At 38.9% G+C, this 22,578-nt stretch overlaps 1 protein-coding gene across 9 annotated transcripts in view; it reads left to right on the forward strand.

Annotated features, from left to right (window-relative positions):
* The window catches only part of CNKSR2 (connector enhancer of kinase suppressor of Ras 2), a 209,142-nt gene that overhangs the window by 155,185 nt on the left and 31,379 nt on the right, over positions 1-22,578 (forward strand). For all 9 annotated transcript variants that reach the window (XM_048287674.1, XM_048287690.1, XM_048287658.1 and 6 more), the window contains 4 exons: positions 1,124-1,195; positions 6,964-7,031; positions 11,617-11,717; positions 12,923-13,460. In XM_048287674.1, coding sequence (XP_048143631.1) covers positions 1,124-1,195; positions 6,964-7,031; positions 11,617-11,717; positions 12,923-13,460 — 779 coding nt within the window. The remainder of the gene's footprint in view (positions 1-1,123; positions 1,196-6,963; positions 7,032-11,616; positions 11,718-12,922; positions 13,461-22,578) is intronic.

Consider the following 22,578-nt stretch of genomic DNA (forward strand, 5'->3'; position numbering starts at 1 on the left):
GTCATGTATTAGAGGAATTGTTTTAGTCTCAATGTTATGTTACCTTCTCTAGCAGTAACTTTGCTGTTAGCAATTTCATTTGCCTGATTTCTAAAACATAGATGTGTGTAAATCTGTGTGCACACACAGACATATATATTGAAAATTGCAAGCATGATACACATGGAGAACGTCATTACCATTTTTCTGAGACACAATGGATTAGAGAGAGAATTATTATATAATATAAATATGTGTGTGTATATATATAAAATCCATTGTGTCTCAGAAAAATGGTGATGATGCTCGTCATGTATCATGTTTGCAGTTTTCCTTATTTTCTTTGGGACCGTTACATTTTTTGTTCTTATTTTAAGAGACACCTTCAGATTATTCTCAAAATGATTCTTCTCTACTGTAAATAATTAATTATTTCAAATGCATTTCCTCTTCAGGTACTTCACCATAAATCTTTATTCAACATAGTTAAACGATTCTTTCTAGTAATTTATTTCATATTATGTATGAAATGCAGTCATTCTCTCAGCCCAGTCATGTTGATTACTTTGGTGGAAAGAAAAGATGCGATGTAATTGCCCATTGCTTAAGATGACCTCATGAACACAGTGTTGATTTATGACAGCTTTTCAGAAGCCAGTCAGCACATCACATTTTCCTGCTTGAAATGCAGTCATTATTGCTAAAGGTAATGTCAAAGTCATTGGGATGTGAGAAATCACAAGGACTGAGAATTTTTCTGTTGTATTGAATTCATTGTTTAGTCAGTTTTCTGTTCAGAAAAAAATGACAGCTATATGTATATCAGCAAAATTACCTGATACGTAAAATTATATCCTTACCTGATTAACTTTATCCACATACAGTACACTGCAGGTGATGGTTGAACAATTATTTATGCACATATGACTCAAGAATTATTTAGAAAAGGGTAGTTGAAGAGCACTTTACTTGGTGAAATCTGGCACAATCCTAAAAGTTGTACGTTCATATACTGTTTGGGGGCATGCAGCAACTCAAATATGAACTCATCTCATTCCTTGGTGACCATGTGATCTTACATTTCAGAAAAAAAACAAAACAGAGTTGTGCCATTACATTTTTTAATTATGTTTTTCCTCTACAGTGCATTCAAAGCCTGCCATCCTAAGATCAAAAGTTTTTATTTTGCTGCTGAACATCTAGATGATATGAACAGGTAAGGAGATCTAGCAAAGTTCAAGGACCCATTCCTTAAATGTGACACTTCTTGAAGCTACTAATAACAAAATGATAATAAATTACATCATAATCTAAAAAGCTAAGTTTAATTGCTTAGAAAATAGGTGCAAAGTAACATTGTTTCTGACTGGCTTCATGTTAATTATTCGATTCATGCAAAAATTACCTTTTTGATGCAAAGGTTTGAAATCTTTAGAAACATGATTCCCCGTTTCTAAAAAGAAATAAATACAGTGTGTGAAACAGCATCCAAACACAATTTCAGAATTCCAGGTTTCTGGTTTTGGCTGTGTGGCACCTGCAAGGGTGAGGTATCTCCAACTCTGCTTCCTTACATACTCCCAAATATGTGATGCCTTCTCTGGGCATCCTTCTGTTTCTTGCCCTGGAGGAAATAAGAAGTTGGAGAAAGATTTAAAGCAGTCAGGTTTTTTATGCCAGTCTTGAGAAACGAGTGGGGTTTACAAGTAATGAATTTTGCAGATTCTCTCTACTTCCATGAATTTTGAAGTGAAATTTTGGTTGTATTGAATTTGAAAGGGAAATTTCAGCACTTCAAAAAAGAACAAGGACTAAAGTCTTAGTTCTTTGAGTATTAAATTTTACTGTATCTATTCTAGGCCACTTGTGCAATTTTTCACAAAGAAGATTAAGACTTCAGCACAAAATAAACACAATTCCTCTTAATTCATTTGAATGGTAAATTAGAACATGAATCCCATGTTTATTCAAATGTTAGGGGGTTTATTTCATTTATTTTCACAATATAAACTGAAACTAATTCAGTTCAAAATAATATGCCATTTTCATCAAATGACAGAGAACACAAACAAAAATCTCCTATTGCAACCTGAGAATTGTTCTGTCTTAGATAATGTCTGTTGATATCCTCGCTGACCAGAGTTGTTTTTAAAAACAGAGGAAAAGGAGGTCAAACTGAATCAATAAAACTTAGTAAGTCCTATAATCATGGTTTAATCTCTCCTGTGGGTACTAGATTCAACTTACTTAGCAGAGCACCTTCAGGGTACTGTCAGTGCACTACTGGTAATATTTGGCTGGAAAAGCATGCTGATACCACACTGTGCTTGCTTTCATATAGAAATAGCTGTCTGTTAACATTTTTTCAGAAGTTTGTGCAGGACTGAGGCTCACTTCAAAAGTCTCTTCTCAGTTAAAAAACTTAAAACCTTTGTATTTGTTTGTGAGATTTTAGGCTAGCCTTTTCTTGATAATTCTGTCAAGCCAATCACTCAAAATGCAGTTTGCTGCACGGCAAACAGAATAATGGCATGGTCTGTATATGACATATCCTGAACAACAGCAGTAGCTAAATCATTTCTGTCAGCAGGTGCCCAGTCAGTATGACAAGACACCTTCTCTTTAAGGATATAAATTTATATAATTGTTCAGTAATCAGAAAGCAGCAGCAAATATGGAACAATATTTTAAAAATCAATTGCATAGTGCAAATCCCAGGAATTAAAAGATTTTTATCTTCCCACCACAAATAGTCTTTTAATCATATTTTGAAATAAGTGCTTATTAATTCCTTTAGAATGAGCTTGACAAAATTTTGCTCTGAGTTATACACACGTAAATTTAAACTCTGTCAAGGTCTATGGAATTACTTGAAATTCTTACATTTGAGTTGCCATCATAGTCTCACCAAAGAATTTTATTTTTCTCTTTCATTAATATTTAGAAAAATTAGTTCACTTTTACAAACACTGAATTAACTCAATAGATTGGAAAAAAGTGACTGAAAAATAGTCTTTCAAATGCAGGGATAATAAAATAATTCCTGTCTAAAAGCATTTTGAAGCCTAGATGAAGTAAAACACAGAATGAAGTTAGGAAGTTGAATTAATACTCTCTTGATCATTTTATGTTCTATTTTTTTTTCAAGTTTCTGACACAGATTCTAGTTATGTATCAGGCAGTCATTTCAGTTTTGTTCATACATGAAGCAGAAGAAACAACAGCAGAAAACTGCTAATACATAGCCTGACTGAAAGTTCAAAATTGTTCAATTCCTTCATCCCTTGTATAAAATAATTCCATTTTTTATATTAAAAAAAAATGTTTGCAGGCTATGAAGTTTTTGTTTGTGTGTATCTCCTTGCATAAAATGGGTATTTTAATCTCAAATAACTCTGTCACTATTCAAATTTTCTTACTACTTTTATGACTGTGCCACACCATTGTGCTGGTAAGGAGTCTGGAGAGCTCACTGAACTTTGTTGCTGTGGCATCTGAATTCCCTTTGTTCTATATGGTCACACTAGAAAAATGTTCTTTTTACCCATTAACATGCTTAGTCTGGGTGAGAAGAAGGACAGAATACCCCTTATAGATGCAAAGTACTGTTTTGCTAGTGTAAGTGTATGGACATGGAAACATGTTGCTTGGAAATTCATTGTTATTCTCTTCATTCTGGTTAAACTGCATTCAGGTACTCACAGGCAGGCTGAGGTATCCGTATTCCCATACAGCAAGTTCATCCCATAGCCTTGAGTTTTATGATTAAGGACAATTGGACACCCTGCTTTGACTAACTGTATTGCATCTACCTGAATGTAAGATAAGACAGTTTCCTACTAGTCTTTGAGAATGAGAGTACTGTGCATCCTTCCTTACAGAAATTGCAGGTCTGCAGAAAATCAGGGTTTTTTAATCCTGTTCTGTATGTCATAAAACAGATTTAATTAAATATTGACAAGAAATGAATGTACTGTTCTTAAAAAGAAAAAAAAAAAGGAAATCTGAATGACTACTGCAGTTACCAGTATTTATTGTCATACCTAGGAAACAGATCTTATAATTCTCACAAGAAAATTAAGGCTGCATTTGCTGTAAAGAAGCAATATTTTCTTGGCCTCTTGCCCTCCAAAGGTCAGTGGCTACCAGGACGCACACACTGAAGGGAAGAAAGATATAAATCTTCCCATGTCCCAGGGCTTTGTATCTTTTAATATGCATATTGAGAAACATTCGTGTAGCTGTATGATTGGAACTTTTGTCCCCAGTGCATTGTAATCCAGGCATGTATTACTCCTCTTCCATTCTTCAGGAGATCTTTACATTTCCCTTTTGATGCAAGTCCGGTGTGTTGGATTTCTCATACAATTTTACCTTCAACAAACCAGAACTCTGGCCATGCTTTATTAAAATAATATTAATTCTCTAACCATATCTGAAGAAGCTTTAGCAGCCACTTACCAGAAAATATGCAGAAGTCAGTACCATTCCTTTACCTTCCAGACTGGCAAACAACTCAAAAGCTGTCGTTGTTCACAGTTTACAGCCACATCAGTGCCATCGTTCACCCCACAGGCACTGCAGGTCGTAGTCCAAACCTCGGCACAGATCATGACCTGCAGAAATTCATTAAAGGTGAAGTCATTCTGCTCTCTCTCAGAGTGAGAGAATGGTACACATTTCCTGGGCTCTCCTTAGATTGTACTCTTCAGGAAATACTGCTTTTCTGGAAGCAGTCATCTGTCATCTCTGTAAGCAGCATCAATTGACTGTCAGTTAAGTGTTTGTTAATTTAATTGGTTACCTCACTAACAAGCACACTTACTAGGAAATGCTGTCTCATGTTGAGGACAGAATGAAGGACAGGAGAACCTTTATAGCCATATTGTCTAATACTTTGTGGTCAGCAGCCCTGCCTGGTGGAGTTCATAGGTGGCTGTTCCCTGCTGGCAGTGCAGGTGAGGGTGGTAAACCGGGAGCTGAACTGGGAACGTGAAATCCTGAATAGGCGAGAGGCAAGCAAAGCACCATCCCCATTGTCTGCCATTTGACAGAGCAGATGCTTGTCATCTTGTGCTGCTTTACCCTGTGGACACAGACAAGTCTGTGGCCTTTGCTGGTCCCTCTGCAGCACAAGGCTGGAGTGCTTTGGGTGAGGTTCCTGCCTCAGTGCCTTTGATTTGAACTGGCAGAGCTGGTTCAGCTGGCAGCTGAGCTTTATTCCCCAAAGGAGTCTTCACATATCAGGTTTGTGAACCTAAAAGATAGCTTTGTAGTGGGTCATCTTTCGCCTGCAAAGATGTGAAGTCATTGTCTGAGACATGGTTTGTTGGATTTCTGTTCCTGTGTGCTTCTGGTTTTTATAACTGTATGGCACTTCCTAACAATTACAAGTCAAATTTTAGGTATCCTCTTCAGCTTCCCTATTCTTCTGGCAGAAATTTTGATTGTGTGGTAACATGAAGTATTCTGCAATCATTTTAGGAGTAAATCCCTAGCTTTCTTACCAGTGTACAACAATTTATGGACCATTAACATGGTTTACAGGTCAAAAATGCGGTCACTATTTGTGGAAGGACAGTGACAGTTGGTGGAAAGTGTCCCTGCCCATGCCAGGGGCATTTGTAACTAGAAGATTGTTAAGATCCTTCCAGCCTAAAGCACTCTATAGTTCTCTGACTCCATGATGACAGGAGTTAATTTCTGGAAATTTCAGGAAAGCAACTGTATTTTATGATCTGGTGCCTGCTTGCCCTGCACTGCAATGTCCTGAAGACAGGCATGCAGGAATCATTGCAAAGGTGTGTCCTCTGCTGAGACAAACATCCTGATCCTGCGCATGCAGTACGTAAACAAAATCCATCAGGCACAGTTTTCTGAAACAGGGGTTTCCCATTCCTGAAGAAGACGCAAACCTGACTGGAGTTGTCTTTCTGTATACCCAAGCAGTTAAATTGCAAGCCAGTAGGTTGGCAAACCAGGCCTGTCAAATCCTGACTATGGGATGACTGGAGCAAGTAATTCCAGGTTTACCATGGAATGGACAACCACGGGAGATTGCCATGGTGGTTTAAAGCCTCGTTGATGAAGGACCTGATTCAGTGTAAGCATTTGGCTAATGAATACACTGAGAGCCCCATGGGGGAAGAGTACAGGTGAAACTGCCCTGCTACAGACAGTTCAGTGTATGCTTGGCCATGATGGCCCTGCTAGAAGAGAGCAGCAATAGCTCATTTGTTTTTTGGTTTGGGTTTTTGGGGTTTTTTTTGTGTTTGGATGTTGGGGTTTTGTATGGTTTTGTTTGGGTTGTTTTTTTTTTTTTTTAATTTGTGCAGTTTACGGAAGCACTTTTTCAAGTCTATGTTGAGATTAAAGCCTTAGATGTGAATTGCATTGAAGCATCTTTCTCCCCCCACTTATCCGACACAAACACAAAAGTGAATTCTGATATGCCTCCTTCTCTTTGTACACGGCACTGTAGGTAAGCTCTAAAACACATAATGGCATAATTAAACCACACTGTCTGTTTGGGAGTGAACCTGTTCTTTTTACTGCTGTTTTCTGCTCTGTTCCTCTGCTAAGTTGCCAATTCAGGCCTTAAAATATTGCTTAAATCTCTGAAAAGTGGTATTTATTCTTAAGAAATCAGAACAGCAGGAGTATTTGTGTGAAGGCATATCTGTGAGCAGCAGACTTAACAGCTCTTTGATTATCTCTAAATCCTTTATTTTACAGATGTTTGACATCATACATGGTTTTCCATTTGAAATAAAATTCTTGCTGTGAAAACAGTTTGTTCAACAGCAAAATCATAGATCTTTGGAGACTCCCTGAACAAGAGTATCAAAGAGAACAGCTGTCTGATATGAAAAATAACATTGTCCTTAATCTCCTTCAGATGCTTCTAGCTTTGTTTTTGCTAGAAATGCACCCAAAAATTAAGAGGCTGGATCAGTATCACTGCTTTTTTTAATATTATTTCAGATGGCTCAACAGAATTAACATGCTTGCTGCTGGCTATGCAGAAAGAGAGAGGATCAAACAAGAGCAAGGTAATGTGTTGTTATTTTGGTTTTTTCTGTCAGCTCTTATCAAAAGTTCATCTGTTCTCTTTTCTCTACTGTGTATCAGGCTTCATTCTTGTCATCTGAAAGCAAATCACATATGGGTACCACTGTTATTGCTTTAGAGGATTCCTTCTCTGTCAGGAGTTTTGATTAACTCCTTCAGACTCTGATCTGCAGACACTGGATTATTTGTGAGAAGGCTGCAGAAGATAGCTAAAAGCAGCAGATATACTGCCAGTAAGCTCCACTATGTTGTACCAAGGAATCTGCGTCCCTTATCAGAAGAAACTTAAGAATCTGCAAGCTAAAAAAAGATTCCAAGCATTGCATTTGGTGTTTGAATTCACAGAGAGCAGGAGTGCATGAAATTGGTCTTGGGAGCAAAACCATCCTTCTAAAGCCTGTTGACATAATTGGATTTACCCGAAGGACTTTAATTTTAAGGCCACTTTAATTTTGTGATTTCTACTGGTTTTATTATATTGCAGTGTGTGCTACAGCCCTGTTGGCATTTCACTTGGAGTTGCAGGGTTACAGCATTTTACGTGTTTATTTTTTATGCCTAATATTTCATGGGTTAAAAAAGCAGCATGTATAAAATAATGAGTTGCTTTGCTTTGAACTGTTGCAGTGGAAATCCTGTTTGCAGACAGAAGAAAGAAAGGGTCAGTCCAGTTGTATTGTGGAGGCTGTTTCTTAGAATTGCCAGTGACATGGATGCACAGAAGTGTTCCTATCCAAGTATCTGCTTTGGCAAGCAGATAGTTTTTGAATTCATGCTCTTTTTAATATAGGCACCAAGCAGCAGGCACCAGAAAATTGCAGTGGTTGTGATGATCCAGAGCTTATCCAGATACCTGTCTGCCTGCTTCCCACCCAGTCAAAACCTTGGTTTTTAATTCTGTGGCTCTGAAGTCTTGATCAGAAGGGTTCTGGATTTTGGCCCAAAAAACTCATGTCATTTTTGACACCAGGCCCTCTGCATTCACAGAGCCCATGGTAGCAGCACCATGCTCACTGTTCTTCAGTCATGTTCTTCAGTGCCTCACCAGAACTGGAAATCAGTTTGGGAATCTGTATTTCCTAAGCAGCACTACAGTAACCTGTTTGAAAGAACCTGTGTACCATTTGTTGTCACTGCTTGAAGAGGCTGTGAACAAACTCTGAGTATCAGAGTCTTCTAGGAAATCCTCTGTTTTGGCATTCAAAGCCAAATTAATATTTTTGTTGGTAGTAGGTTGGCACTACTATTACAATGCCATGTGGGACAGTAAGTGAAAAGGTGTATGTTATGCTAATGCTGTCCAAGTGCACAATTACACACATGATACACCTTTCAAAATCCAGATGGATTTTGGAGAAATATTTTTCCTACTAAGAAATGACTGAGTAATAAAATAGCAGATGATCCAGCTAGACATGCGATGATGTGCATTCAGGCCTCAGATAGCTTATTATTAAAATGTCTCCCTATTGAAGATAATCAGTGAAACCCCACTGACTATGCAAATTATATCCCAGGCACTGACAGAGTTCTTTATTATCACTCCAACACCATTCACTCATGTTGATTTGTTCCATGCAGGTAGGTCGAATTATAGCCTCTTTGTGTTGCTTAGTTGTGTTTAGTGTGGGAGGTAGAATCGCATTCCCCCGTCGCTGCCGTACACTGTTTTAATGCCACTGGTGATTTTCCTTGGCTCCCAGCACAAGGGCTGTTACACAGCTCAGTAGTGTCCCTAATTAGCAGAGGCATCAAGTTAGCAAAGTAAAACCTCTCTATCATGTCAATTTTTTTTGCAGTTATAGAAACTGTGAAGCTGGAATTTTCTATATTCAGTGACTGTACCAATTGTCATCTGCATATTTGATTTGACAAAAGGTCTTTTATTTCTGTGCAATTCAGCCCTTTGCAGCAAAGCTTTATAATACCTCTGAAACAATTCAACAGGAGTTGTCAAATCTGTCTCAATTAAGAGTTGAATGGTTCTGAATCTAAAGTGCATAAATGTATTTCAAGAGCTTCAGAGATGCACGAATCACTGAATTGTGGGTGTACTGCTGAATAAAATGTTACATTCTGTACAGAACAGTTTTATAAAAATACCATCAAGTTCTCATATGAAATACAATGAATGTTAGCAATACAGCAAAGGACTTCCTTGGATGGAGAAGTTATATGCTTTCCAGTCATCTAAATCAGAGGAAAAAAACCCCTGGTTTATATAAATAGAATATATTTATTTGGGAAATGGCAGGTCAGTGTTAGTTTATATATAATATATTCAGTCTATTAGTCATTGAGAAAACTTTCAAGATTTGCCTGATGCATAGAGCTTGTCCATCACTGAATTGGAAAAGATCTACAGAGAGAAATACAGCAAGTGTTTCATAGCATCATACATGTTTTAGATAAACTCTAATGAGCCAGTTGCCAAAAGCAGAGCATTTTTAAAAATTGGTGGGAGGCCATTTTCATACACTTTATCTGAAAATTGACCCCTGTTACTGCAGAAGTTTTCAAGAAGAGCTGTGGGTTGCCAACAGAATTCCCTGACTGAGATAAGGTGTGTAAAAGCGTCATCATACAGTGTTTTCTTGTATGGGGATTTGACAGCAAGAACACCTTCGTATTTTTAGCCAAAACTGGAACCTGCACTGAGACTGCTAAATTTTGCTTTCAGAATAGACAGTTGAGCTCCAAGTCTGCAGAAATGTCATTGAACAATGCAGTTCTGACAGGTCTTTCACCACACTTTGCACCATTAGACTTTACTGCAATAGGAGCAAACATTGCCTACATGCCAGTATTTTCAAGTGGTTTAAGTTTCTGGAAACAAGTTTTCTTAAAACTAGGATTTATTTAGAAAAAGAGTTTTCACTGATTTAGCCTTTCATTCACCAAAAATTAATTATTTTCAGATGTCTAGAGTCATAATTGTGAGGACTTTTTTTTATTATTTTGTAGTCATAAAAACTTTATTTATGCAACTTATTTATTATACTGTTTAAAGAGAATCTCTCAGCTATAAGCTCGCAGGAAGTAAATCAAGAGGCTTGGAGTAAAAACAGAATTGCTACTGCGTGGAAAAAATAAGTAGATAAATAAGGCTGTCCCCACCATTACTAAAATCTAAAAGACCACAAAACTATAGGGACACCTGTTTCAAGATGGTGTCATTTAAAGGTAAGTTTATGTTTTAACTCTTTAAGTATGGTAGATCATTGATCATACAAGACAATAATTGTAATAAAAAATCATTAAAGTCAAAATTATATGTTGTGCCAACTCAAATTTTTAGTTTAGGTCATTTATGAAGCAGCAATCAATCCTTTTCTCCTTATCTATCAAAGAGAGAGTAGTCAATCATGCACTTCGTTGAACACTTACTAGGTGAAGTGAAAATTGCTTGTGATTAATCTGTGAGTAGTCTGAGCTATAGTGTCCTCTTGTGCAATGATTTATCCCAACACTGGAAGGTAATGCAGTCAGAAACAAAGTGGCAACAGAAATGTTTGCAAAAGCCTTACAGTGTGCAAAAATGTTAAGAGTTGTCTGTCTTGAACTGAGTCAGTAGTTAAACAGGTTTTTTTTGTAAGGAATATTAAGGTTCAGTGTCCTTGTAGTTAGATGCTGTTCTGATTAAAAAAATATTTGTAACAGAATAAGTATAAATTCCCATGTGGTATATTCTTCCATTTGTTTTCCCCTTTGAAATAAGCTTGGCCAAGACTTGATTTCCTGAAAAAATGAAATGATGTAGCCCATTAAATTTAGCCTACAAAATCTATGTCTTTTGTACTTTCTCATCCTTCTTTTTGAACTCTGTTCTTAAATGTCATTGTCATATTTTTTCCTTACCATATCACTTTTATGTTCTTGCATGGATAACAGGGCAGCAGCAGTTTTATGAAGCACATATACGATATAAAGTTTTTCTGTCTTACCTTAAATACAGCTGTTTGTTATTAGATATTGAATTGAAAAACTTGTGTAACTGGTAGAACAGAATGGAGACAATGGGTAGAAAAATAGCACTGATTATTCATGTGTGCAAAAACCCCTACCTGTTTGATTTGCCAGCTGGCTAAATATATTTGTTGATGTTATTTGCAGTCAACAAGACTTTAGCAAAGCTATATTTTTAATCTTTTCCATTCAAAAAATATTTTCAGTATTTTTCAGCCAATACATGTCCAATCATCATTATTTTTATGGCTGTATAAATATTTAAAAGTCTGATATTTGTATTAAGAGTATTCTATGTGTCTGTTGTATTTATAAGGTGTGTACAAGAGTTAAATTTGTGTCTTATTTTCAGGTTGTGGTTTAATATCTCTATGGGACAGTAGATCTAGTATACACCACAGTGTTTAGAATTTTCCTTCTTTAGATTAAGACAATTCCAAACTGCAGCAGCTACCATTGATGGCATCGGCATTGTGGTGTTTCACTGCCAATAATACCAAAGGAGGAATTTCCAGTTGCTTTTGTGGAAGCAAGTCTCTGATACAAAAATGCATCAAAATGTGTTGGCAGTTTTTGACCTGATCCTTATGTAACTTGTAGATTACTGGAGTGAGAGTGACAAGGAGGAAGCTGACACTCCATCGACACCGAAGCAGGACAGCCCCCCGCCCCCGTACGACACTTACCCACGGCCACCTTCAGTAAGTCACCTGCAGCTGTCCTAGGAATGTGTACCCAAAGTGCCACTTCTTTCTACCTGTTCACCTGCCCAGGAGCACATGCATGCACCCAGGATGGCACTCGACTGTGCTTTTTGAGTCAGTGCTTGACTTCAGGCATTTGCTAAGTAACACACATCACAGGCTTCAATGGCCATCAGTGCTGTTTCCACTGGTTTGTAGAGAACAGAGATTTATAATCCCACTTGCTGTACGAAATAGATTAAGTTACGGAATTCATTTTTTTTGTTCTTCATTCATGATGGACAGCTACTCATCCATGCAATTCCTCACCACCCCCTTATCAACTTCCTGAGAAAATGTTATTACCTCAGGAACAACACAGACTCTTCTTTAAGGCTCCAGCAGTTGTGCTGTGAAGCTTTACAGTAACAAGTTACACTTGAATTTCCAGAGAAATGCAAACATAAAAATGTTCTGTCCTGTATTGCAAACCGCTATAGCGGGTGTTCTGTTATTGTGAAAAAATAGGTTTCTCTTATAGGGAAATACAAATTAGAAAAAAGGGAGATTTCAGGGTTTTACTTTTTCTTGAAGCAGTTGTTGATATAAAACTATATTATAGACCTCTAACTTACTCTCCACTGGCAATTTTAACTTTCATGTCTGCATACTCAGTGTTAACTAATGCGTCTACTTGGATATGGTTTTTGGAATGCACAATCGTGAAATTCAGGGGAAAGAGAGCATTCATGATGTTTAATTTGAAGGCAATACTTCATCTTACAAAATTATAGATCTTTGAATGACAGTACTGAAGCACTGCAAGAATGATTCCAAAGAAAAGCAAGTTAGGATAACAACAGGCATTTGGATAGCATTTTTAAGATTTTGAATGAACCAGGTACGTCTCTTCTAAGTCTTCCATAGTGCCGTATTTTGCACTATTTTGCAAAGTTTTCTGCACATTTTGTTGGCTTATTTTATGGATTAAGTGACATAGTAAAGATACTTATTATGAATAAGTATCAGTATTTGACCTACAGGGGTGACATATACAGACAGGGGTATGCATTAAAATTAGGAACAGGGCAGGTTAATTAGGTACATTTGCGCCTTCATTAATGAACCAGGTGCCATTGGTGACAATGAAAAGTGAGAGGCTGTTACTGGCAGTAGGTCTCGGTGTGCATTGATCTGAAGATTGCTCATTGTTGGCGTTGCAGATGAGCTGCACAAGCCCTTATGTGGAGCCCAAGCACAGCCGCCTCTCCTCCACGGAGACATCCCAGTCGCAGTCGTCGCATGAGGAGTTCCGCCCGGAGGTGGCGGGGAGCACCACCGAGTCCCCGGTGCGCAAGACCGCGAGCCAGCGGCGCTCCTGGCAGGACCTCATTGAGACGCCGCTCACGAGCTCGGGACTGCACTACCTGCAGACGCTGCCGCTGGAGGACTCCGTGTTCTCCGAGGTGGCCGTGGTGTCCCCCGAGCACCGGCGGCAGTCAACCTTGCCCACCCAGAAGTGCCACCTGCAAGACCACTACGGCCCCTTCCCCCTCGTGGAGGGTGAGCGGATGCAAGTGCTGAATGGGAATGGGGGAAAGCCACGAAGTTTCACTCTGCCTCGGGATAGCGGCTTCAACCACTGCTGCCAGAGCCTTTCAGTCGGTGCTGCCGACCACCATGAAGAAGCACAGCAGAAGGAGGTTGAGGAGGAGGAGGAAGAGGAAGGCAAAGCAGCGGAAGAAAACCAGGAAGATAAAAGTAAGTATGGGATATTTCTGTGGCTTTTCAAGTGTCCTGTTTGTGTAATGTAGAGGTTGTTTTTCCTTTTTCCTATCCAATAGTCTTTCAACATCCCCCATGTTTTACCAGGTCCCCCTTGTCACACACCTCTTTGGACTGCCTTATGTATAAGGCTTAATAACCAGAGTGCTGCATGACCTCTCATGATCACCAGACACTTCCCTGTAGGCTGGTCACCAATCCCCTCCTACTAGTAATTCTTAGTTTAAATGGATTTTGCTTCCATGTCTTCTTCATGCTTACACTTGCACAGTATCCTCCCCCACTGACAGGAGTGTTTCAGGATATACTTAGTGAGATTTCCAGCCAGCCCCATCCGAGCTGTAAAAACCTCTTGGTAAATCCTAGAGTGCAGAGTTAGGCTGTGATTGTGTAGTATCCAGCCAGGCAGGTCACAAGCCATCCCAAAATCTGTAAGAAGTTGAAAAAGAGAGGGTATTTTCCTCAGTTCCTCTCATTGTGATTTATAAAGAAAGAAATTCAAAAAGTATTTCAAACAAACAGAAAAATTATAGAGAACAACTATGTGACCAGCAAGGCTTAAAAAAAATTATAATGTTGAGTAACTCTCAGTGACATGGCACATAAACTACATAGAGATTAGTGCTACTTATCAAACATAATCCAAATAAGTAGGGATTAGAGAAGGTCCCTGTCCCTCCTGAACATGTAAACACATTTTTGTGTCTGTTTCATGCTCTGTCCTTCACTGTTGTTTGTGGAGCTTCTCAGCATGTGCTGCTAGCAAAGTTGAGTCCACACCCAAGTTGTAGAGTCAGTCAGTGAAGCCTGCACTCGTGATTTGTGGGGTTACACTGCAATTAAATTACCTGAAGTGGCAAAGAAGGCAGGATGACCCTTGAAGCTCTCCAAGGTTTTCTGCTATCTATTTCTTCAAATTCAGCTTTTTCACTGCAGTAAAGAAATATAAAAATGGTTAAGAGATAGGAAAGGGTAATGAAAGCTTTAATGAATTAGCTACCTACTTAAGTTGATTCACTAAAGTTAGCACCTTTGTTGAGCATTAAAATTGATGTGGATGTTGTTTAGTCTGCTTGGGAGAGACCCACAGTTTTCCATGGGCCTTATGCTTTTAGGCATTACTTTCTAAACATTTCCAATTCTTGACTTTCTTCTGCTGCTTTGAGGAAGCAGTGGTTTCTTTTGCAGATATTAAATTTGATGGCATTAAAAGTTTAAAAAGGCACTATTTCAGTTGTGTTCATGCATGACTCTGCAAAAAACTGATACATTTATTAGGTAATATTAGACTCTTACTGACTGTGAAATGAAGCTGTCTAATTAACAGGGTTAAATTTCATCAACCATGCAGAACATTTTGTCCTATTTTTAGCCTTCAGTTTTGGTTTTCAAATGGGTTTTTACTGATAGCAATACAAAAGTATTTTTTTTAAAAGTCCTTACTGAAAATGGAAATAGTCAGAGACTTTCCACTGGCTTTACTGTGCTGTTTGGGCACTATTTACAGATACCATTGCAAGGTCTTAAGTTTTTAGGTGTTTTGAATCTCAATTTCAATGTTTTTGTGTACCTGGTTGAAGCATTTTATAGCATGCTGATTACTAGTAAAAGGCTAGTGCTTGATTTATTGGGCCAGAACCTCGGCTTTTCTCCATCTTTCTATACTAGTTTCCAGAAAAGGAGAAAAAAGGTTTAATTTTTGAAGTGGTCTCCCTGTATACACATACTTTTATTTTTTGTTTGAGGGAGGAGGTTTCCTTGGTTGAAGCTTTAACAGGAGATTATTTTTGAGACACTGACGACCAGCTAGAGAAGTCAAGTGCTCATGATGAGTTATTGACCTTGAAATTACAAAACCAGAAGTGAAGTACTGTCTTGTCTGTTGAAAAGTTTAAGTGTTGAATTGCTTGTTGCTATGACTGCAGAGTTCTGTTTGTAATGCTGGCTTTTTCCGGTGCCCTTACCAGTAAAAGGCAGGAGGATTTCCGGCAAATGGTGTTCTTAAGTGCAAAATCCAGTTTCTGAGTTGAGAGATTTCCTTACATCTGCTAAGTCACTAACAGGATGAGTGACTGTGTGTGTGCTATCTCACTGCCCCCTTCACTTGCATTGCTCTGGGAAAATGAAACATTGCAACTGGCTGGAGAAAGGAAATCCTCTCTCTTTCAGAAATGTTTTAACATCACCTTGAATGTTCCCTCATGTGATATCAGAATCTTTTAAATATATTTATTTGCCTTACACGTTTGTGATCCTGACATAGTTCTGGGCTCTTGGATGATTGTGTGTGTTCTTGTGTGTACATGTGTGTGTTCTAAAGCTTTATCATTCCTATTGCTTTTTTTGCGGGACAAGAACGCAGCTCCTTTGCAGTTGTTGCTGTACAAGTCAGATGTCATTGCCAAAAGTTTGTTTTCTCAGCTTTCTGTTTTTACATTCTCACTTTTAGAACAACATGAATTTAAATTAAATAGTAAAATGCAATCCTGTTTCTTCCAACTTCTTTTGCAGAATTGTTTTCAAATAACTGCACCACAAACTAGGAGCTCCACACTTTTCTCAGACGCTGTCCCCACCTGCTATAATTTAACATAGTTCTGTTGACTTTGTACTAAAGCTATACTGATTTGCAACAATTAAACATCTTCTCTTGGTCAGTCACCACTTTATGTCTTAAATAGATATTGCAAGACTTTACTGACCCTGCAAATAGTTCTGTGTATCAACTCTGCTACAATGCCTAGATATATATGGTAAACTAAAAATATGGGTTGTCCTTTCCTATGTTTATCTGTCAGAACCTAACTTTGTTGTGTGTTCAGTTGCTTTTTTGTCTTGTTATATCACAATAACATTGCACTGCTAATCCTTAATGGATTGTTGTATTTCCCAAATGACTTTTGTGTAAATCATTCAGATGTTCCATATTGACACCATCTTGTAATGGTCTCTTGCTTTGTAATCAAAGAGGATTCTCTTGTGGGATATTTGAGCTTGTCCATGTGTTTTGCTCCTGACTATGCAAATGGCAAACCACTTTCAGACCTGTGGCACCAAACATGCCCCTTGCTGTGCTGTTCAGGGGCAGCCTGTGCACGGAGGGCAGGTTGGAAGCTGTGGCACAGTGTTTGCATTTCTGCGATTCAGTTGTGAAGGACAAATTTGGCCTTTGCAGGTTTGTTTTCTGCTAGTGGGAGGTATTAGGAGACAACAGTGTATCATGACACCATCATCTCCTTCCCTTCTGGCCCTACCACTGTCTGCACTCTGTGTTTGATAGATCTTCATGCAAAGAGCACTTCTAGAGAGATTACTTCCAGGTTTTTTTCCCAGGAAAGCTTATTTCATTTTTTGCTTTGTTTTTTGAAATTATCATTGGAGATGGTTCCTTCATTTTCAAAGACTTCTTTGGTTTGTGCATTACTAGGGTTTCAGCATCTAAAAGAAGTACATAACTAGCTCTCTGCAGAGTGTAACTGGCTGTTGATCCCATCAATTTAGCTGCAGAAAAGCCTGCACCTTTTTTGCATACTCCCTGAAAAAGTCTTTGGAGAACAGCGGTGTCTGTAGGAGTCTCAGGTGCTGTTCATCTGCCCAAAGACTGCTGGGACAGGGGCTCTGTGGTGGCTCCATGTACTGCAGGATTGGCTGGGGCAATATTGGCACACTTTCCAGGGAACTCTCACCTGGGACCTGCAACAGTGTGCAAGGGAGCTTTCCACTGTGCTGGCTCCATAAAATTTATTCAGGAACACGAGCAGACATTGATGTCTATGTTTGAGTTTGAAAAGGTATTTGCAGCAGGAGGAAATTACTTAGACTGTCTTCCCACTGTTAAACCCCATTTCCTTCTGTGTTGTTTCTTGCCTCTTTGTTCTGCAAGTTTTCGGTCCTTTTTCTCCACTCTTAAGTACTGTAGTTCTTCCTGACTTGTTTAAGGATTTTTTTGTTGCTACCCCATCATCATTTTGGAGTGTCTTCTATATAGGATGGACAACTGGAACAACGTCTTATATGAATTTTAATAAATCAATGGCTGCCATTCTGGGGCAATTAAAGGCTGGGAGTCACTTGTTCGCTGCATTGATTTCACCCTCCAGAGTGTTTACAAGATGCAACAGTCTTCCTCATGTGACTTCTGTCACCTTTAAAAGATTTCACAGTGCTTCTGAAGGCTGGGCACACTCACACGTATTCCCTGGCATTTTGGTCCATCACCACAAGCTCTTGTTCAGGTTTGCAACATCTCCTGGCATCCCGTGCTTAGTCCCATAGTCTTGTGAATGCTGCCTCAGAGGAACACAACAGCCTCATGCTCTGGTCTCTGAAACTTGGCTTTTAACCTTAAACCACTGAAAACACTTGTCAAAAGCCAGAACAGAAGCTAATGTTGGCATTTTGCAGCTCAGAGAGTTGTCCAGTCCCTGTGAAGGGTTTCAGGAAAGCTCACCTTGATGTCAGGGAGGGCTGATCACTGAAAGAGATATCAAATGACTGTGCTGAGTTACCAAGCCTGAGAGGTTTCCTTCCCTTTTTTCCCCAGTAAACTACAAATCAGCAAGAGAATAAGAGAAACTGAGAACAGTTTCTCAAAACTGAGACAGAGGAGTTTAAGGACTCCCATGACTAGCAACAAGCATCATGCACTGTGCCCAAGAAGGTGTATCCATGGGACATCCTAGGTGGCATTTGCCTTCAAGAAGGAGTTAGTGCTAGTAAAAGATATACTCCAAATAAGGTCAGGTATTTCAAATTCCAAAATACAGGTCTAGGGAGGCTTCCCTCTTTTTAATGAGAGGGCTGTAATGCACAGTCCAAATGGTGTGTCTCAGAAGCATCAGTGTTGGCTAATTAAACACTATGTTATGAAGTGGTAGCCTGTGTACACTTTTAGGTTTTGCTTCTCTGCATTTTAGGTAGCATGTCTTCACTTTGGCAGGTTTTAGGCAACAGTGAAATTTGGGAGTCAGGATGAATAATGCATAAAGCCTGGATTGTGTGCTCTGGAGTTGATGAGGATATGTGGCTGAAATTAGTAGGGCAGTTTGCTTTTCTGACAGCCTCTTTCCATTTTAGAGAGGACATCATTAGTGATGTCCTGTCCTCTGACCACCTAGTTTTATCCTCACTGAGAGGCAAGGGAGAACCATTAAGATACTGTATCTTCCCCTCTGGAATTAATGGCCAGGGGTGCCTTGAATAAGCAGAGCTATGAGAAATTGAGGTTATGTTTCACATTAGAAGTATTCCATATGAAGCTGGTGAATGGCACAAAGTGCAGCACCTTCTGGCACATCAAGGAGGGTGTTATTCTAACTTACTGCATCCACTATCAGTTCTGTACAACCAAGAGCAGGTTGGGGGGGGTGGTTTTTGCCTGACACCCTTCTGAGCGACACAGCCCGTGCATGCTCAGACACTGGAGTAGGTTACTGACATGTCTGCTTTTTCTGAGCATTGCTTTTGGGGATCTTATTTTTCGTTCCTAATTCCCGTTTGAGCCTTCCTGTGTCACCTGACTGGGCATTTGCACTCCTATGGGCTGAAGACCATCAGCATTTTATGCCTTGTCTACTTGTCCCATTGCCTCCAAGGCGCTGTTTTTACTGTTAACTCAGATTGATTTTACCTAAAAATGCTGCCTAATTATGTTCAAAAGTATGACTATCGTAGATAAACAAGTACTGGGAGTAGATATGTTTATTTCTGAGCATGTTCTTTAATTAAAATTTAAAATTTATTAAATAAAGCTTTTTCAGTTCTCATATGCAAAAGCAACTCCACTGCAGAAGTGAGTTTGTATTCTAAATAAAAATTATGGGATATAAAACTTCCACATCCTGATTTAAAAATTCAGTTCAAGGGGAAAAAATTGCCTGCAGTGTTTGAAAGCCAAATATTGAATCATTTACTGAGTAGCAATTCAGGAAGCAATATGGGCTGTCAACAAAAATAAGGATAGTTTAATTTTATGCTTGTTCGTGTTTATACATATAGATGCATTTTGCCCATAAATATATTGTTGCCACATTTAAAATTTTATTTGATTTCCATTGCCCATGCTGCTAAAAATGCAAAGGAGAGATGAATTCCTACTTTTCTTTTGGTTTTAATAGCTTTGGGTTTCATTGCCAACAAAGGTCATCTGCTTTTGCCTGAAATACGTGGATTAAATTGTCTTTTTATAAGCAAAAGTAATGCACAAGAGAATTTCATACATGGCCATTCTTCTAAATTGCTTTTCTTGCTAAGTTTCCTCAATTCAGTTACTAAGTTGGGAACTTTCAATGGAGCTGGGCTACTCCCTACCAGAGACCCCTTCGGGTTGGGTGGTGAAACAGGGAATCTGTACATGTGACGGTGTATTTCTGGTGGGGCATTTTATGTTCTGCATTAATTCTCTCGCCAGGTGTTGTGTAACCAGTCTGGTTTATGTATAATTTTTCCACTTGGTGTCAGCAAGCTCTGTCTCTGCTGCTGCCCTGTCTGAGTCTGGCTGCAGAGATGCTCTCCTTGGGAAAAGGCCACTCATAAGTGCTAGAGCACTTCACAAGCAATAGAGGGAAGACAGTCCAAGTCCTCTAGGGCTCTCTGTTTACCCCACTGAAGGATATGCTGTTTCTTCCCAGTTTGTTGGCCTGAAAAGATTCAGTATAAAAAAGCCTTTTTTTGTGCTTGCTGTTTCCACTTCCTCCATTCCAAATGTGCTTTCAATTCTGAAGTGATAGTCAAATTTCCTAAATGAGGATATGTAGCTTTTTTGATACTACTTTATGGATGAAAAGGAAAACCCAACTTGTTGGGTTTTTTTAATTAACACATAATTTTCCATTGAAAAGAGGGTTTTCCTGTCCTAAAATGGAAACTCACATTCATTTTGATTTCAAACATGAAAAACAGGCATTTTTTAAATCGTTTATATAAACCTTCTCACTGAAACTCACTGAAAATTGTTTTAAAGACACTCTTAGATTTGACTACTGCAATTTAATTGGAATTTTTCCATGACAAAGCCCTTTCTCACTGGGATTTTTGCAGAACTGGGATAGTTCCTCTTTGAGATATGGTGGGGATTTGACCTGATCTGAAGGTTTCCAAATCCAAAGGAAACAGAAATCTACAATAAAAAAGTTAGCTACGTGTCATGTACATGAGAATGTTCTTTTGAAATGTATAATTTTAAATTTTCAAAGCTAAAAAAAAAGATTAAATCCTTTCTATAATCAATGGTAATTAAATCAGAAGATGATGGCACAGTACCAGTAGGACTAGGAGAACAGAGGAGAACTAAAATCTTTTCAGAATGTATTCATTACATCTCCAGGTGGTACCATCTGTTGTGTGTGGCTCTCATGTTCTTTCAAGGCAGCCATTAAAACAAGGATGAACTTGAGTCAGTAGTGCATGGAAGGACATGCGAGGGATATAGTTTTATTAAACTACAACTATGCTGAATGTCTGGAGGGTCACCATGTAAACATGCATTCCTGTTTAATTAACGTTCATCATGGGAAACAGGATGGGATATTAAGGACTTCAGTGCAAACAGTAGGCATCCTACCGATTTTTTGTTTAGCTGCACAGAAGACTCAGAAAAGCCACATTTGCTACAAAGCAGTTTAGTTTGATCTATTTTTTAAAAAAGAAGTCCTCAGAATTTTTGCATTTAAGATGAATATTTTCATGGAGGCCTGTGCAATCAATGTTGTAGGACAATTTTTTGTGAGTTGTCCTAGCATGCTAGCCTGGCTTTCTGACTGACTTTCATTGCAGACACTAGCTACTGCTGCGGAGGGTCACAGATTTTGTGGAGGTGAAGTGTCTAACCTGCCAGCCCTATGCAACTTCCTTGGATACCCCTAGACAGCTAAAATGGCACTAGATTATTATCTTTTGGCATCATAATGTCCTTACTGGTTTCCTAAACCTTTCCAGTGCAGGAGGGCAGTGTGTATAGGTTAAAATCTTGGTCCCTGCAAGGACCCTGGTGAAGATGTAACTGTGGTGTGCATGTCTCAGAACCAGGGAACTGGAAGTAATTTGGAAGATTATCCATTAGCCATCTAAATCTGGAGCTGCCATACCTTCCAAATCTTAAACACCCCAATGGTGGGCATTCTTCATTCCCTCCAGACAGTGCTTTTCCTCTTTGCTGTTTTGGGAAGGAATAATTTTTTTTTTTTTTCTGCTAATGGATATTGAATTGTTCCCTCTGCAATTTAAGCCCAGCATTTCCATTTCCTTATGGCACAGAAAACAGACTGCTCCATTATAGTAGCCCTTCTTTTGAGCTGAAAGGTTGTTGTGAAGGTTGGTTTAGTTTTTCCTACAGACAGTGTTTGCTAGGCCTCTGATGCCTCTTGCTGAGCTTCCCTGGCTTTTCCAGGCTGACTCCCATCTCTTCTGCCATGGCAGTGTCCAAACTGGGTGCAGCACATCTGGTTGAAACCAGGAAGGTTGCTCTGCCCTGGCTGTTCTATGCTCTAACTGTGATAAGCATCTGTTTGGCAACCATACTGTACTTCGTATTTCACTTTGGGCTGTACAGTATCCCAGATGCTTTTCTGCTTAATGGTTGTTTTTCTAATTGTAGTTGTTACGATTTTTTCTGGGCCTCTTACCTATCCACATTAAGTAGCTCATGTTAATAAAAGCCTCAGCTGAATTAAAATGTCAAATTAATTGGGCTAAAACCAGCCAACAAATAAATATGACATTTTGTAAAACTAACAGCCTAACTAGGTAAAAAAAAAAAAAGCCTTGCAGACTAACCTGGTGTTTGCCAGGTTCTATGTATGTTAGCACAGCATTTACCATATCATTATATAAAATTATAAAATTTGGCAAGGGATTTCATCCCTCCATATCATTCTAGCTTCTGAGACTGTCTTCCAGCAGTCTAGGAGATGTTTCCTCACACTTTGGTGCCAGTGGATTTTAATAATTTTATTCTTTTGCACTGTTCAGGCTATTGGTACCATCTGGGACTGTTTCTGGATGCAGAGCAGCCTCAGGGGAACCCCACAGTGCAGCCCTCCCTTTAACAGTGAGCCTCTGGTGTCTCCTCCATCTGGGCTTGGCTTTTGCTGTCAGA

The sequence above is a fragment of the Corvus hawaiiensis genome, chromosome 2, assembly GCF_020740725.1.
Source record: "Corvus hawaiiensis isolate bCorHaw1 chromosome 2, bCorHaw1.pri.cur, whole genome shotgun sequence".
Classification (NCBI taxonomy): Eukaryota; Metazoa; Chordata; class Aves; order Passeriformes; family Corvidae; genus Corvus; species Corvus hawaiiensis.